Source organism: Heterocephalus glaber, unplaced genomic scaffold (genome assembly GCF_053883595.1).
Source record: "Heterocephalus glaber isolate CG9 unplaced genomic scaffold, H.glaber_assembly_v1.0 deba00001497, whole genome shotgun sequence".
NCBI classification, from domain to species: Eukaryota; Metazoa; Chordata; class Mammalia; order Rodentia; family Bathyergidae; genus Heterocephalus; species Heterocephalus glaber.
The window spans coordinates 45,824,908-45,839,523 of record NW_028258320.1 but is presented as its reverse complement, the minus strand read 5'-3'; the positions used below and the strand labels follow the sequence as shown (position 1 = coordinate 45,839,523).

General features: G+C 37.9%; 1 protein-coding gene and 1 long non-coding RNA gene across 3 annotated transcripts in view; one reads left to right on the top strand and one right to left on the bottom strand.

Moving 5' to 3' along the window:
• Positions 1 to 14,616, top strand: part of Blnk (B cell linker) — a 115,375-nt gene that overhangs the window by 91,433 nt on the left and 9,326 nt on the right. The window contains exons 9-15 of one of the 2 annotated variants that reach the window (XM_013069900.3): positions 220 to 292; positions 1,852 to 1,879; positions 2,695 to 2,737; positions 5,185 to 5,269; positions 5,603 to 5,634; positions 8,641 to 8,717; positions 10,029 to 10,091. In XM_013069900.3, coding sequence (XP_012925354.2) covers positions 220 to 292; positions 1,852 to 1,879; positions 2,695 to 2,737; positions 5,185 to 5,269; positions 5,603 to 5,634; positions 8,641 to 8,717; positions 10,029 to 10,091 — 401 coding nt within the window. Of the gene's footprint in view, positions 1 to 219; positions 293 to 1,851; positions 1,880 to 2,694; positions 2,738 to 5,184; positions 5,270 to 5,602; positions 5,635 to 8,640; positions 8,718 to 10,028; positions 10,113 to 14,616 lie in introns of both variants that reach the window. The other variant, XM_004838572.4, reaches the window with a different exon arrangement.
• On the bottom strand, positions 4,246 to 8,499 carry LOC110347786 (uncharacterized). Its single transcript, XR_002392580.2, has 3 exons — positions 6,483 to 8,499; positions 5,626 to 5,771; positions 4,246 to 4,656 (listed from the first exon to the last, which is right to left on the bottom strand). It is a non-coding gene; the product is annotated as an uncharacterized LOC110347786 (long non-coding RNA).

Here is a 14,616-nt window from a genome sequence, read left to right as displayed (position 1 = left end):
GGAGCTGGGAATTTAGCTCAGTGGTGCCATGCCTGCCTGGCAAGCACAAGGTCCTGAGTTCAATTCCTGGTACAAAAACAAACAAAATTAGTTATATACATTTAAATGAAAGCAACCATACTGTGTGTATGTTTCTGAGTCTGTCAGAAAGGCCAGCCTCATTGAAGCCATCAGCCATTGAGGCAGAACAGGGACTGACCTATGTATGTGTTTGTGCAGGTCGAAACAGTGGGGTCTGGGAATGCAAGTCACCTTCTTCACCCGCTGCACCATCCCCACTGCCAAGGGCGGGGTGAGTACCTGCTGTGACGTCCAAGTGGATGGGATGGTGGGATCCTGCTGCCCTGCAGACTCCCATTAGAAGTCCTCCACCCCCATGGCACCCTGAACCATCATGACCCAGATGAACCCCTGATGAAATCAGAATCTAGAAGTCTTCCCTCCCTTGGAGCTTAGTTAAATCTTGGGCTCATTTACTTAGTGTTCCACAAGACAGTCTAACTTTCAGAAGCACTGGTATACCTGAATAATTTTTACTTTCTACTCCTTGTAAATAAATGTACGTACCATTTATAGCATACACAGACAAAGTATGTATAGGTTACACAGTCAAAACAATACTGCTGATGCTCCTTTCCAGAGTGATACAGAAGAGTTATTCTTTCTTCCTGAATCTAAAAGGGCTATATAGGTAAGCTATCAGGTGAGGATTATAATATGTTAATATTATGAACAGTGGCCCCCATAAAATTATGTTGGCTCAATAGGTTATTTTAAAAGCATACTTAAGTATATCTAAGGCTGGCTTGCATGATTATAATCTTAATTCTGCCTCTGTGGAAACCCAAGAAAGCCGTAATTTCAGGGGTTTATTAACCAAAACTGCATACCTCTCATGCTCACCTTTATCATTTGAGGTAAGTTACTTAGTTTCTCTGGGCCTCAGTTTCTTCATCTCTAAAATGTGATTATAATAACCATTTAAAAGGTTTAAATAACTGTGAAGAGCCCCACCGAGTTCCAAACATAGGCACACAGTAAATCAAAAGTTTTAAAACACTTCAACTCTCTGACAGAAACACACACACACACACACACACACACACACACACACACAGAGAGAGAGAGAGAGAGAGAGAGAGAATTAAAAATACCAAAGAAAAGCATAAAACCTTAGCAATATTAGATTCCAGTCTCTGCTGGAACCAAGACAAACAGTAATGTTAGTGGAGGCAAGGACCTTCAAGATCACAAGTTATACTGGGTTTCAAACTCGTTTGGCCTTGGATCTCCCTTGAATGTAATCTTATGTAGGTATCTAGTAAAAGAATAATCACTTAGATGAAGGGCAAGAGTTAGCTCTGCAGAAGAAGGTGCTGGCTACACCCTTACCTGCTTGGCTGTCATCTCATCTCTGCTTGTGCCCTGGTCAGGAGCCTATGGTGATGTTGGGGAGAGGAGGGCTCTGCATACAGAAGTTGAAAACACTGACTCTGGGTCCTGATTTCACAAGTGAGAAAACAAAAGGTCAAACTTGCCTCATAGCCAAAAGAAAGGGCCCAAGGTCACCAAGGAATTAGTAGAAGTGGAACAAGAGCTGGATCCACTGACTCCTTGGCAAGTGGGCTCTTGTTTATCCCCCATTGACTCTTCCCCATCTGTCAGTGGACTCAGTCTGAGGCTAGGAGGATCATAACTAAATCCTACTTGCATCCCTGTTTGTTTGCCTTTCAAGGACAATCTTCCTATCCACTTGTATGTCTTTCATTATTCTCTTTAAATCTGAGAATAAGTCAGCTCCACTTCATCTTCATTGAATTTTAACACAGCTAATCTCTTTTTATTCCCCAGGAAAATAACAGCTACACCACTGAAGACAGTAAGTTAATTATGCATTTAAAAATGCTTCCTATTTCTTGTACTGTTTTTTCTTATCCACTTATTTAATATTGAAAATGCTTCCAGCCATCATGAACACAGCAATTTCAGCAACTGAAACTGTTTCCCAGACAGTCCAAAGGAAATTTGAGTCTCAGGCAACCTGGAAGGTGCTACCTAAGAGGAGCTTGTCCTTTGGAATCCTGATGGCTGCACTGAGTGTGTGTGCAAGAGATCAGATGGGAGTGGCCAGGCTCCCTGCCTCCCACCACCTCTGTGGGAAGCCACTGTGCTCATTCCATGCCTCATGCCTCCTGAACCAATAATCAGCACAGAGACTCAGACTAAACTCAGATTCTGGTCAGAACTCAACTCGGGGCCATCTCATTATGTGAAGCAGCCCACCTGGACCTATTGTGGTATTTGAAATTGACAATCATTTAGCAAGCACACACAATGTGGAGTCATGAGATCACTCCTATATATGCCAGATATCCACTGCACAAGTGCTACTGCTAGCCAGCTGCTCGGGTACATAGTGTCCAACAACCCTGATGACAGAGCAGAGAGGGCCCCACACTAGGGGGGCCCTCCATTCCTTCCCTACTGTTCCTTCCATGATGCATTTTCAACCAATTGCCATTTCGTAAAAGTTGGGCTGGGGACTGTGTATTTTTAATTGTTCTTGTTGTGATTGGAAGAATAGCTATGCATCAAAGAAAACTCTGCCGAAATATTTATTTAATAAATTGCTTTGACTTTTATTTCCATGTTCCACTATATTTAATATGTTTGTCTTTTTAAAAAAATATATAGACTCCAGTTGCTTCTCAGCAGAATGCATCAAGTGTTCGTGAAGGTAAATTTATTATTTTAAAGGATGACCGTCTCGTCTAAAAGTAATTTAAATTAAGGATTTATTTATAAACGTAATTCTGAATTTATTTAATTATTTATAAGGCAATTATAAAAATGAAATTAAATTTTCTAAACAAAATAATCTTGCACTTTGTAATGAGTAGTGTGAGCAGCAAAGCTAGCTTAGAAACTGAGCTTAATGAGTAGGGTCTTTGGAGCAGGTTCTCCTCCCCCTACCCAATACCTGCTTATTTCATACAGCTGTAACTGGCCAGGAAGTAGTGTCCTGGCCCTGGACAGGTCTGAAAGATAATGCTCTTTTTAAAAATCTATTTAAACAACTTCTTTTCTTAAATTTTCAAAGTTCAAAGATCTGTCTTTTCAATATATCTTCAAAATGATTTTATGCCTTGTTTTATCATAACTCAAACACTTAACATGTTTGTTTGTTTGTTTTTTGGTACCAGGGATTGAACTCAGGACCTTGTGCTTCCAAGGCAGGCAGTGGAACCACTGAGCTAAATCCCTGGCCACTTAACATGTTTTTTTTTTATAACTGTCCCATTTAAAAAGTATTTGTATTTGAAAAATATTTACTGAGAAAAAAAAAGAAAAAGAAGTAAAAATCATACATAGTATCAGCACTCTATTATGTAGATGTTCAAGTCCCTCATCCATTTAACTCCACACTTGAAGGTACCAATGTTAAAAATGTGAATGTTGTCACCATTTCCTAAATTAATGTGGTCATACTGACAGAAGTTGCTGGTCTTTTTGAGGATAGACAATGGTTCTTTTCTGATCCATTGAGAGTGTGCTATAACTCACCTCTTTCCTTTAATTGCCCCATTATATTTTTTCCATTCCACTTCCCACATCCTTTTCTCCCAGGTTATTTCTGAGGCATCCCTTCTTTTCTGCTGTCTTGCTTTCTTCTGACTTTCCTTATATACTTTAGTTTACATGGACATCCCATGCATTTCTTGCATGTCCTTCCATCCCTTGCAGTCTCTTCTGCCTGTTGAGCCCGGTGCATAGAGCCATAGTAACCTCAGGGCCTCTAAGTCTCTGTTGGAAGTAAACACAACCCCTTGCAAAAATTATAGCTTTGGGAGCTTCCAAAAATTAGGCAAGAAGGGGCTCTTGTGTCTTCCTCCTTTGCTTTCTTCTTTGTACTTACTTCAAGAGTAGAGGCAATGGCTTTCAAACCCAAAGTAAGGGAGCAGCTTTCTCTCATATAGGAAGGAAGCTTAAAGGAGGGTAGAGGCAGAGCAAGTGTGGTCAAAGTTCAAAGGTTGCTGGACCTAATTTGGTTATTGTTTCTTCTTTGGAAATTACCAAGGTTGGTTGTTACTGTTGTTTTATATTACTGGGGATCAGACCCAGGCCTTGAACATGGTAGGCAGGTATTCTAGAGAGATGAACAAAACATCTAACAAGGCAGCTGAAAGTAACCTGCCGCACATTTGAAATACAATCCTCTGAGCTTCAAAGCTTCTACACCTTAGGAGCTCATCCTAGGAGGTACACCACAAGAAAATGAAGTTTATCTTACCATTCTCAGTATTTTAATCTGAGTTCTTACTACTTTTGTTCCTTTTGGGTTCCTTTAACTTTCAGTCTTTCTCCCATGCAGGCGACTCAGCAGGCATGAAGATTTTTGTTTGGTTTGGTTTGGTTTGGTACTGGGGATCAAACTCGGGACCTTGCACTTGTGAGGCAGGCAGCAGAACCACTGACTAAATCCCCAGCCCAACACCAAGATTTTAACATACCCCCAGACCAGGAGGAAGAATAAAGCATTAAAATAATTTGTGATCACATTTATTAATGGTTCAGAAGTAAAGTCCCCTATATCCTTCAACATACATGTCTTATATTTCAGGCTTACGCCCATTTTCCAGCCTTTCCTCTTGCACTCTGGAAAACAGTGAAATGACAGTGAAAATGGCATTATTATAAGGATAACCTCATAATTTTTAAAAAAGAGAGATCTCACAAATTCTTTTATTTTACCTCTTATCAGTAACGATTTGCTTAAAACACATCTTATGATTAATGAAGACACACTAGTGTATAATAACACCTGAGGGAAGGCTACATAGAAAGTAGAAGGGGAGTATCCAAAGGGCAGCCAACACTTGTTCTCTTGGCACACATTTGTGCTCACAAATTTAAAGCTCCAGCCCCAGTAGGTTAGGACTCCATGTGCACTGCCAGAGGATATGCACAGAGGTGCTAGTGTGTAGCTGTAATACTGCTGACTGAGAATCCTGATCCTACCAGCACATATACACAAGCAGACTGACAAGTATATACATTTGATAGAAGACAGGTTTCTGAGAAGACCTCTGACCAACTCTGATTCTGCCTGACTGATATGGCCGGATTTGGGGATAGGGATAGACATTTCATTTTAATCCTAATACAAGACTTTTCCTAATCCAGAAAGGCCTATACCTGCTGAACGCCACCGAGAGTCTAGTCACAGACAAGAAGCTGTAATGTCACCAGTGTTTCCTCCTTCCCAGAAGTAAGACTCTTTCCCTTTATAAAGAAGCTTCCTATTGTTATGTGCTAACTAACATGTGCTTTGTTGCAGTGTACAGCAACACTAACTTACAAGGCTAAATAAAATCCAATATTTCATTGCTTTGTAAAAAGTGTTCAGCAACTTAAACTGTGTACAATTGCAGAGACTTATGATCAGTATTAATTTTTAGACTTAACTAAAATAACACCTTAGTCAATTAGTCAAAAGTAAGGGAAACAATCTTACTTATTTTTAATGCTTCTCTTATTTTTATATATTTCTTATTGGCCACTGGTGTTGATTCTGTTGTAATGTGTCCATTCTTTCTTTCAGACAAATCCATCAAAAGCCCATACCTCTGCCACGTAAGTACAATGAGGTCATGAAGAGTTAAGGCTGGACTTGGTGTCTGACAGGTTCTAGGTTCTAAAACATCATTGTCACTTGCAGCTGTGTGGTCATATGATCTTCTCTTGCCTGTTTCACCATCTATAAGATGGAACTGAGAATATTTATTTCATAGAGTTATTTTCGGAGGTAAATAAACTTCAGACAATTTTTAAACATTTTTTTCTTTTTAAATATTGATTTAATATTTTACTGGTTGGCCATCTTTTCAAAACAAAAACAATACAGCTGTTTTAAAAGTAAGATAAAGTAAAACAACATGTGGGAAGTACACAGAATGTTCTCAATAAATGATAGCTATTTAATTTAAATCTAAAATATATTTGAGTGATTACAAAACATGTCAATGAAAGGTATCCTCAAAAGAGGAAAACAGCAAATATCTGGATAATTTTTCCAAGGTAAAAATTACCTTTTAAATGTATGAGTCAGATATATCAGGCTCATAGAACATAATTGCCCCAGACCTTAATTTTCTTTCTACTCAGTATAGGAGAAAAGAAGGAAAACTACCTTACATGGGTAATTTGAAATATATTCCAAAATAATCAAGATTAAGTCTATATAAATTACCAGAATAATTCTCATTTATAAAAATTTTATCTGCATTTTTGCTAAATAATTTTTGCTAAATTATTTAGGTTTTAATAATCACTTATACTCACTTTAAACTTTTACTAAACGGTTTTTCTTTTAATTTTGACAACACAAAAGTGAAAATGACTTGATATAGAAATTTATTTTTTCATTATTTAAAAGTTTTATTATCTTTCAACCCAAGTCATTTTTTTCAATCATTACTGACCATCTGGCATATGTGAGGCACTCTTCCAGGCACAGGAAATATTAGGATGAATCAAAGACCCTGTCCTTATGAAGCTTGTACTCTGATGGAGACAGAAATATAAATAAACATATAGATAAGCAATATCATATCAAATGAATGCTAAAGAAAAACAGAGCGAGTGGTAGGGAATGGATGGCAGAGACAAATGGAGGCAGTGAGGGTTGTTATTTTAGGTGGCTGGGAAAGCCTCTTTTATAAAATGAGGTACAGTAGTTCCACAAATAGCTGGGTGGACAACGAAATGAGCTAACATGTTGAAAACAGAGCAGCCCTTGTACATATTTGGGCCTCTGAAAATGTCCATGAGTATTTCCCAAACCATCCAAACTGTAGAAACCACCCTCCACCCCAAACTGTGTGCATTGCAGAAAGAAGTGTGACCACCCACTTACCTTTGCTTTTCACACTTGGGAGTGCCTTGCCCCCTAGTCAAAGCCATGCTTCCTTTAGGCCCATCGTTCTGGTACCTGCCAAACCCTCCACCTGGCTCCCTCCTATTACAGCAGTGGTTGCCTTCTTTGAACATCCAGGGCATTCATGCCTGAAACCCTTAGTTCTCTCAAACTTACTTATCCCGCAGACTTCCCTGTCTTAATACTGGACAACTCTGCTTGCTGTGGTCCGAAACCTGAGAATCACTTTGTCTCTCATTTCCTTTATTCATACACCATCCAGCTGTTCCTTCAAATTATATCCCAAACCCAACCACTCTTGCCACTTCCATGCTGTGATCGGTTCCCAGCCACCAGCATTGGCAAGAACACTGAACTGGCCTCTGCTCTCTGCTTTTGCCCCTTCTGCTTCCAGCCCAGCAGCCAGAGTAACCCAGTGACAAGGAATGCAGATCATGTTACTCCTCCATTTAAATCCTCCAAAGCTTCCTATATCATGTTCATTAAAGCTTGAGTCCTGTTAGAGTCTACCAAGTCCTATTAATTTGATCACAGAATCAGATTCTTCTTGCCTCCTGTCTAATTTCACCCTTATTCTTGTCCCCTTTCCTCACTATGCTAGATTCAATGGCTCTCTTGCTCTTCCTCAAATATTCCAAATCCTTGCACTAACTGTTCCCTCTGAACATTCTTTCCAGAAATGTTCATATGCCTCCTCCCTCTCCACTTGTGGATTTTACCCGTGTCAGCTCATTGAGGCCTTCCTTCCCTATTATTGTTCTCAGTAGCATTTATGCTTCTCTAATATTGTGTATATATTTACTTTTGTCTCTATCACTTAGTTCAACTCATTAAAATTCAAGGGCCGGGGATTTAGCTCAGTGGTTCTGCCGCCTGCCTTGCAAGTGCAAAGTCCTGAGTTCGATCCCCGGTACCAAAACAAAACAAAAATTCAGGATCTAGGAAGGCAGGTCATTTTGCTGCTTTGTTTCTGCTTATATCCACTGTGCCTTGATCTGTGGCAGCACACAAGAAAGAATGAATTAATATATTTTCTTTATATTATCTTTATTTCTCTCTAATTCTCTATACCTTTTTTATTCCCTTTGTCACTGTATTTAGATTGTAAACTTGAGGGAGTCTATTCTTAAAGAAAAGATTCTCAAACATTTTGGTCTCAGGACCATGTTAACACTCTTAAAATCATCGTAGACCTAAAGAACTTGGGTTTACATGTATCTTTCTATTGGCATTTAGTGTTATAAGAATTAAAACTAAAACATATTATCCATTTAAAAATAATAAATGAACATAAATAGCATATTTTTCTGAGAAATGACCACAGTTTCTAAAGAAAAACATTTTAGTGGGAAGAGTGGCATTGTTTTACATTTTATAAATTTCTATAATGTCTAGAGTAATAGACTGCTGGATTTTCCTATCAGTTTTTAATTTAATCTGTTTTAGTATGTTTTAATGGTTGAAATACATGAAGAAAACCAAGTTTCACAAAGATACGCAATTAGAAAAAGTAAAGACCTCTTGAACCCTGGAATGAAACTTGGAGATTCCCAGGGGTCCGCAGACCACACTTTGGTAACCATGATCTTAAGGATACCTTTGGTTTGTGTGTCTGCTGTACCACGCAGCACAGCAATGAGGCATATGCATAGTAACTACACAATACATAGTGGAGATTAGTTGATTTTTCAAACACCTTTCAGGATTTCCAGAAGGAGGAAGCCCAACTGTGAATGGACCATTCCTTAGTTTTTCATCTAATTCTGCCTTTTCAGAACAGGTATGGTATGAACTCTTTTTATTTTCTTTTCTCAGAATGAAGGTCTTTAAATTGGTTCTTATAGTGACTTCACTTGGTCAAGGTTATTACAGATTTGTACATGAATGTTAGAGCATATTTGGTTTACAAAGATTTCTTATGCACTTAAAGTGATTATATTTAAACATAATGTTTCAGGTACATAAGTACTGTGAACATAGTTTAGAATAATAAAGCTAAGCTCATGCTAACCTGGGTTACTAGTTGTTCCTGTTTCCCCAACTGATTGCTACCAGTACCTAATTGTGAGATAGCATGAACTGTGGATCTCACTAAACTTACCAGTAAGCTAAAGGAAAGTGTAGGTCTTCTGAGTACAGAGAGTTTGGATGAAAGCTTAAGAATAGACCCTGTAGTTTTAAATTGGTTTATGTGCTATCATTTGCTGAAGGATACAAATTACCTATGTTTTTACAATGACTAAGACCTTGCTCCATTTATTCTAATTTGTATTCCAGATGCCCTGAATTACAAGTAATATTTCTAAAACATAGCAAGGAAATGTGATGTTTTTCACATTTATTTGAACTGTAATTTTCTCAGAATAGACCTATCAAGAGACTTGTGATATTGAAACACACATCATAGTTTAAAGAGAAAGAAAGGACTCTACCTGCATTTGAAGAGTCTGAGTTTACAGGGTTAGGGTTAGGGATAGGGTTTTTACATAAAAATGTAAAATAGAAGTGATAGCATGCATCCTTCTTGTTTTCAAAGAAAGCATGTTTCATTATTTGCAAGAATCAAATAAGATGATATTCATAAAACACTTCAGAGATTATAAAGCACTTTGAAAAAGCAACAAGAATAAGAACACAATAGAAAGAGAAACTATAATTTATTTAGGAGAAAGAATAAATGATTGGAAAACTAATGGGATTTAGTTATGTTCAAGTACTAAATTTAGCAGCTAAGTCCAAATAGGAAAGAGCCAGTAAAAAAAGCCAGTGACTAGTTGTCCTTGTTACTCCAACTAACTGCTACCAGTAGCTAATGTGGTTGGCCTAAGGAAGCACAAAATTCATTTTCATAGTATTGGTGCAAACATACATTATCAGTTCCTGTCTCTATCATGCAAATTGAATCTTTGTTTCCAGTGCACAGAAATAGGCGAGTCCTTTAAAAAACAGTTCACGTGGGGCCGAGGATTTAGCTCAGCGGTTCCACCACCTGCCCCGCAAGCACAAGGACCCAAGTTCGATCCCCGTACCAAAAAAAACAAAAACAAAAACACAAAAACAGTTCATGCTTAACAATGCCTGTGTTTCACAGGAAGCTGACCTTCACTGTAAGCCGTGGTATGCTGGTGCTTGTGATCGAAAGTCAGCTGAAGAGGTATTAAACAGATCAAACAAGGTTTGGCCATCTTTAAATTTCATTTTGTGCCTCAGTCTGTGATAGGCAGAGTTGTTATACTGATAAGTGCTAATTAAGCAACTGTAAGAATTATGGATGCAAGGATCTTTTTCCTTTACTTACTCAGGAGGAGCTATCATCATCCCCTCCTCTCTTTCCAGCATCCATTCTTTGTTCCTCCACTTCCTTTCTACTTGTCCTTTCATCTCAAGGCTCCATAGGCTCCGTTGCTCTCTGAACAGGGGAAGTCTCTGGAAAGCTTGGTGTTACATAAGCTCTATCCAGAAATGAGCAGTGGCAGGCTATTTTGGGTCTATTTATAGGAATAAAGATTTGGGTCAAGATGGCAAAAAAAAAAAATTGGAAGTAACTTTCTGAGAGCCCAAGTTCAATCATTTAGAAACATTAGAGACAGGGTTTGGGCAGAATATATGACATTTACATACTGTTCTTCCTTACCTTTATTTCAGTCCTAACTCCAAAATTAAATATATTAATGATGTCTATCAGTCCTTTGGCTATCTTTTCCAATTGTTTCTTGTTTGATGACCTTTACTTCTTGGGAATTCTCAGGAAGAACTTTGTTTACATTATTCCTTAAGGTCTGGCACATTAAAAATTATTTTGTTCACAGCCTGATATTTGGAGGAAATGTTAGCTGAATAGAAATTCCTTAGCTTGAGTTTTTAAAAATTGCACTGCTGGATTGCCTTGCTCTGTATGAAGCTCTTGAGAAGCCTGATGCTAATGCTACTTCCTTGCCCTTGCATATAATTTCATAATTTAGGGTGGGGATTTAGCACAGTGGTTCCAGTGCCTGCCTTGCAAGCACAAGGTCCCAAGTTCAATCTCCAGTACCAAATAATAATAATAATAATAATAATAATAATAATAATAATAATGATAATAATAATAATTTGATACTTTAGTCTGAGGGCACTGCAGATTTTTTTGTTTTTGTTTTTAAATATAATTTTGTTATACCAGAATATGTCTCTGAGATTGTTCCAGGTTGATCTCTTCAGGTAGACAGAAGCCTTTTCAATACATAGATACAAGTTTTCTTATATCCAATAATTTTTCTTAAATTATAGTCTCAAAGGGTGGTTCTGGCCCATTATTTTCTTTTTCTTCTTCAAAGATTCATCTTATATGCATTTTAGATCTTGTTTCTCAGGCTTTCATCTCACAGACTCTGTTGTACTTCTTTTATTAACTCTTGCTTTTTAAAATGTCTTGGTTGTTTTCACACCTTCCTTCAGTGTGATGTAGTCATATTAACTCTTTATTTGAGGCTAGGTTAGTCCTTGGGTATCTCATTTCTTTCTTTTTTTTAAAAATTAAATTCTTTTATTGGTACATTGTAGGTATACAGCACAATTATATTTCTCATTGGGAACTGTACCTTTACATAATGCATCTTGTTTCTCATTTTTTCCCCATTCCTAGCCCTCCCTTCATGCTCTCCACCCTTCCCTATTTACAAAGACTTTATTTCCATTTTTTCCATTTCTCAGCATTTTTCCTTTCTCTTCTTTCCTTTCCCCTGGCCCTCCACTACCCCTACCCCTTTGGACCTTTTCTTCCTATTTTACATTATCAATTATTCATTCTAATCATTGATACATTTTAGGTATACAATATAATGACATTCATCATTGGAAATTTGCACCTTTACATAGTCTCTCTTGGCTCTTATTTTTCACCCTTGCCCAGCCCTCCCTTCAACCCCTCCAGGCCTCCCTATTTACAAAGATTTTGTTCCTATTTTTCCGTTTTCTCATATTAATCCCATTCCCTTCTATCCTTTCCTCTAGCCCTCCCACTTCCTTCCCCTTTGACCCTCTTCTTCCTATTTCACATTACCTATTGTACATTTAGTCCTTATGTACACTTTCAGTTTCTCACACCAGAGAAACTATTTGGTATTTATTCATGTGTGTCCTATTTATTTCACTTAAGAGTATTGCCTCAATGTGCATCCACTTAGCTATAAATGTCTGTAATTTCTCATTTTTTATGGCTGAGTAGTCCTCCATTTTATAAAAAAAACCCCACATTTTCTTTATCCAGTCTCCAGTTGATGGGCATTTGGGCTGTTTCCAAGTTTTAGCTATTACAAACTGTGCTGCTATGAACATGGGCGCACATATATCACTGTGGTATGATTCTTTTAATTCTTTGGGGAAGATCCCCAGCAGTGGAATAGCAGGGTCAAATGGGACTTCCAGTCTTAGTTCTTTGAGGTATCTCGATACTGATTTCCACAGTGGTTGCATCAGTCTACATTCCCACCAGCAGTGGAGCAGGGTTCCTCTTTCCCCACAGCCCCACCAGCATTTGTTATTGGTTGATTCATGATAGCAGCCATTCTTTCTGGAGTGAAGTGGAATCTCAGCGTTGTTTTCATTTGCATCTCTCGAATGACCAGTGATGTTGAACATTTTTTCATGTATTTATTTGCTATTTCTACTTCTTTGTCTGAGAAATGTCTGTTCATTTCAGATGCCCATTTTTCGATTGGGTCTTTAAATTTGGGAGGTCTGATCTTTTTAAGTTCTTTATACATTCGAGATAGTAGACCTTTGTCTGAGGAAGAGCAGGTGAAGATTTTTCCCACATTGTGGGTTGTCTCTTCACACTGCTGGTGGTTTCTCTTGCTGTGCAGAAGCCTTTTAATAAGAAGAGATCCCACTTGTTGATTGTTTGTGCTAGTTCACGGGCAACTGAGGTTTTGTTCATAAAATCTTTTCCCACACTGATGTCTTCAAGGGTTCTACCTAACCTCTGTTCCAACTGGTTCAGAGTTTCTATTTTAATATTTAGATCTTTAATCCATTTTGATTTTACTTTAGTGCATGGTGAGAGATACAGGTCTAGTTCTAATCTTTGGCAAGTTGAAGCCCAATTTTTCCAGCACCATTTATTCAAGAGGCTATCTTTCCTCCAGTGAGGGTGTTTGGCTCCTTTATCAAAGATGAGATGGCTGAGTGTGTCTGGCGTTGTTTCTGCATTTTCTAATCTGTTCCACTGGTCCTCAGGTCTGTTTCTTTACCAGTACCATGCTGTTTTTATCACAGTAGCTTTGTAGTATAGTTGCAGGTTGGGGATTGTGATACCCCCTGCCATGTCTCTGTTACCTAGAATTGCTTTTGCTATTCTGAGTCTCATCTTGTTCCAAATGAATTTTTGGATTGCTTTCTCAAGGTCTATGAAGTATGCTGCTGGGATCTCAATTGGAATTGCATTAAATCTATATAGTAGTTTTGGAAGTATGGCCATTTTCACTCTATTAATCCTTCCTACCCAGGAGCAGGGGATGTCTGTCCATTTTCTGATATCATCTTCAATCTCTCTTTTCAGAGTGCCATAGTTTTCAGAGAAGAGGTCTTTGATTTCTTTCATTAGGTTGATTCCTAGGTATTTCAGTTTTTTGGATGCTACTGTGAAAGGAAGTATTTGCCCTATTTCTCTCTCAGTGAGTCTGTCATTTGTGTAGAGGAAAGCTATTGATTTTTGTGTATTGACCAGCTACTTGACTGAATTTGGTTATTAAGTCTAGAAGACTTTTGGTGGAGTTCTTGGGGTCTTCTATCTAGACTACCATGTCATCTGCAAATAATGACAATTTGACTTCTTCATTTCCTATCTTTATTCCTTTTATTTCTTTCTCTTGTCTAATTGCCATGGCTAATGTTTCCAGAACTATATTGAACAAGAGTGGTGATAGTGGACATCCTTGTCTTGTTCCTGATTTTAGTGTGAAGGATTTCAGTTTTTGACCATTTAGTATGATATTGGCTGTTGGTTTTTCATAGATGGCTTCTATCAGTTTGAGGTAGAGACCATCTATTCCAATTTTTTGTAGGGTTTTTATCATAAATGCATGTTGAGTTTTGTCAAATGCTTTTTCTGCATCTATGGAGATAATCATATGGTTTTTGTCCTTGGCTCTATTGATATAGTGTATTACATTGATTGATTTGTGTATGTTGAACCATCCCTGCATCCCTGGGATGAATCCCACTTGATCAGGGTGTATGATCTTCTTGATAATCTTCTGCATTCTGTTTGCCATTATCTTATTAAGGATTTTTGCATCTATGTTCATTAGTGAGATTGGCCTATAGTTCTCCTTTTCGGTTGGGTCTTTCTCTGCTTTGGGGATCAAGGTGATGCTTGCTTCCAGGAATGAATTTGGGAGTATGGCTTCCCTTTCAATTTCATTGAAGAGTTTAAACAGTAGTGGCAGCAGTTCCTCTCTAAATGTCTTGTAGAATTCAGCAGTGAAGCCATCAGGGCCCGGGCTTTTCTTAGTTGATAAGATTTTAATTACATTTTCAATTTCATTGGTTGATATTGGGTTGTTCAGAATTTTTAGGTCTTCTTCATTCAACTTTGGTAATTCATATGTATCTAGGAATCTGTCCATTTCTTCTGTGTTGTCCATCTTATTGGCATATAGGTTCTGGAAGTAGGCATTGATGATCATCTGGATTTCTGC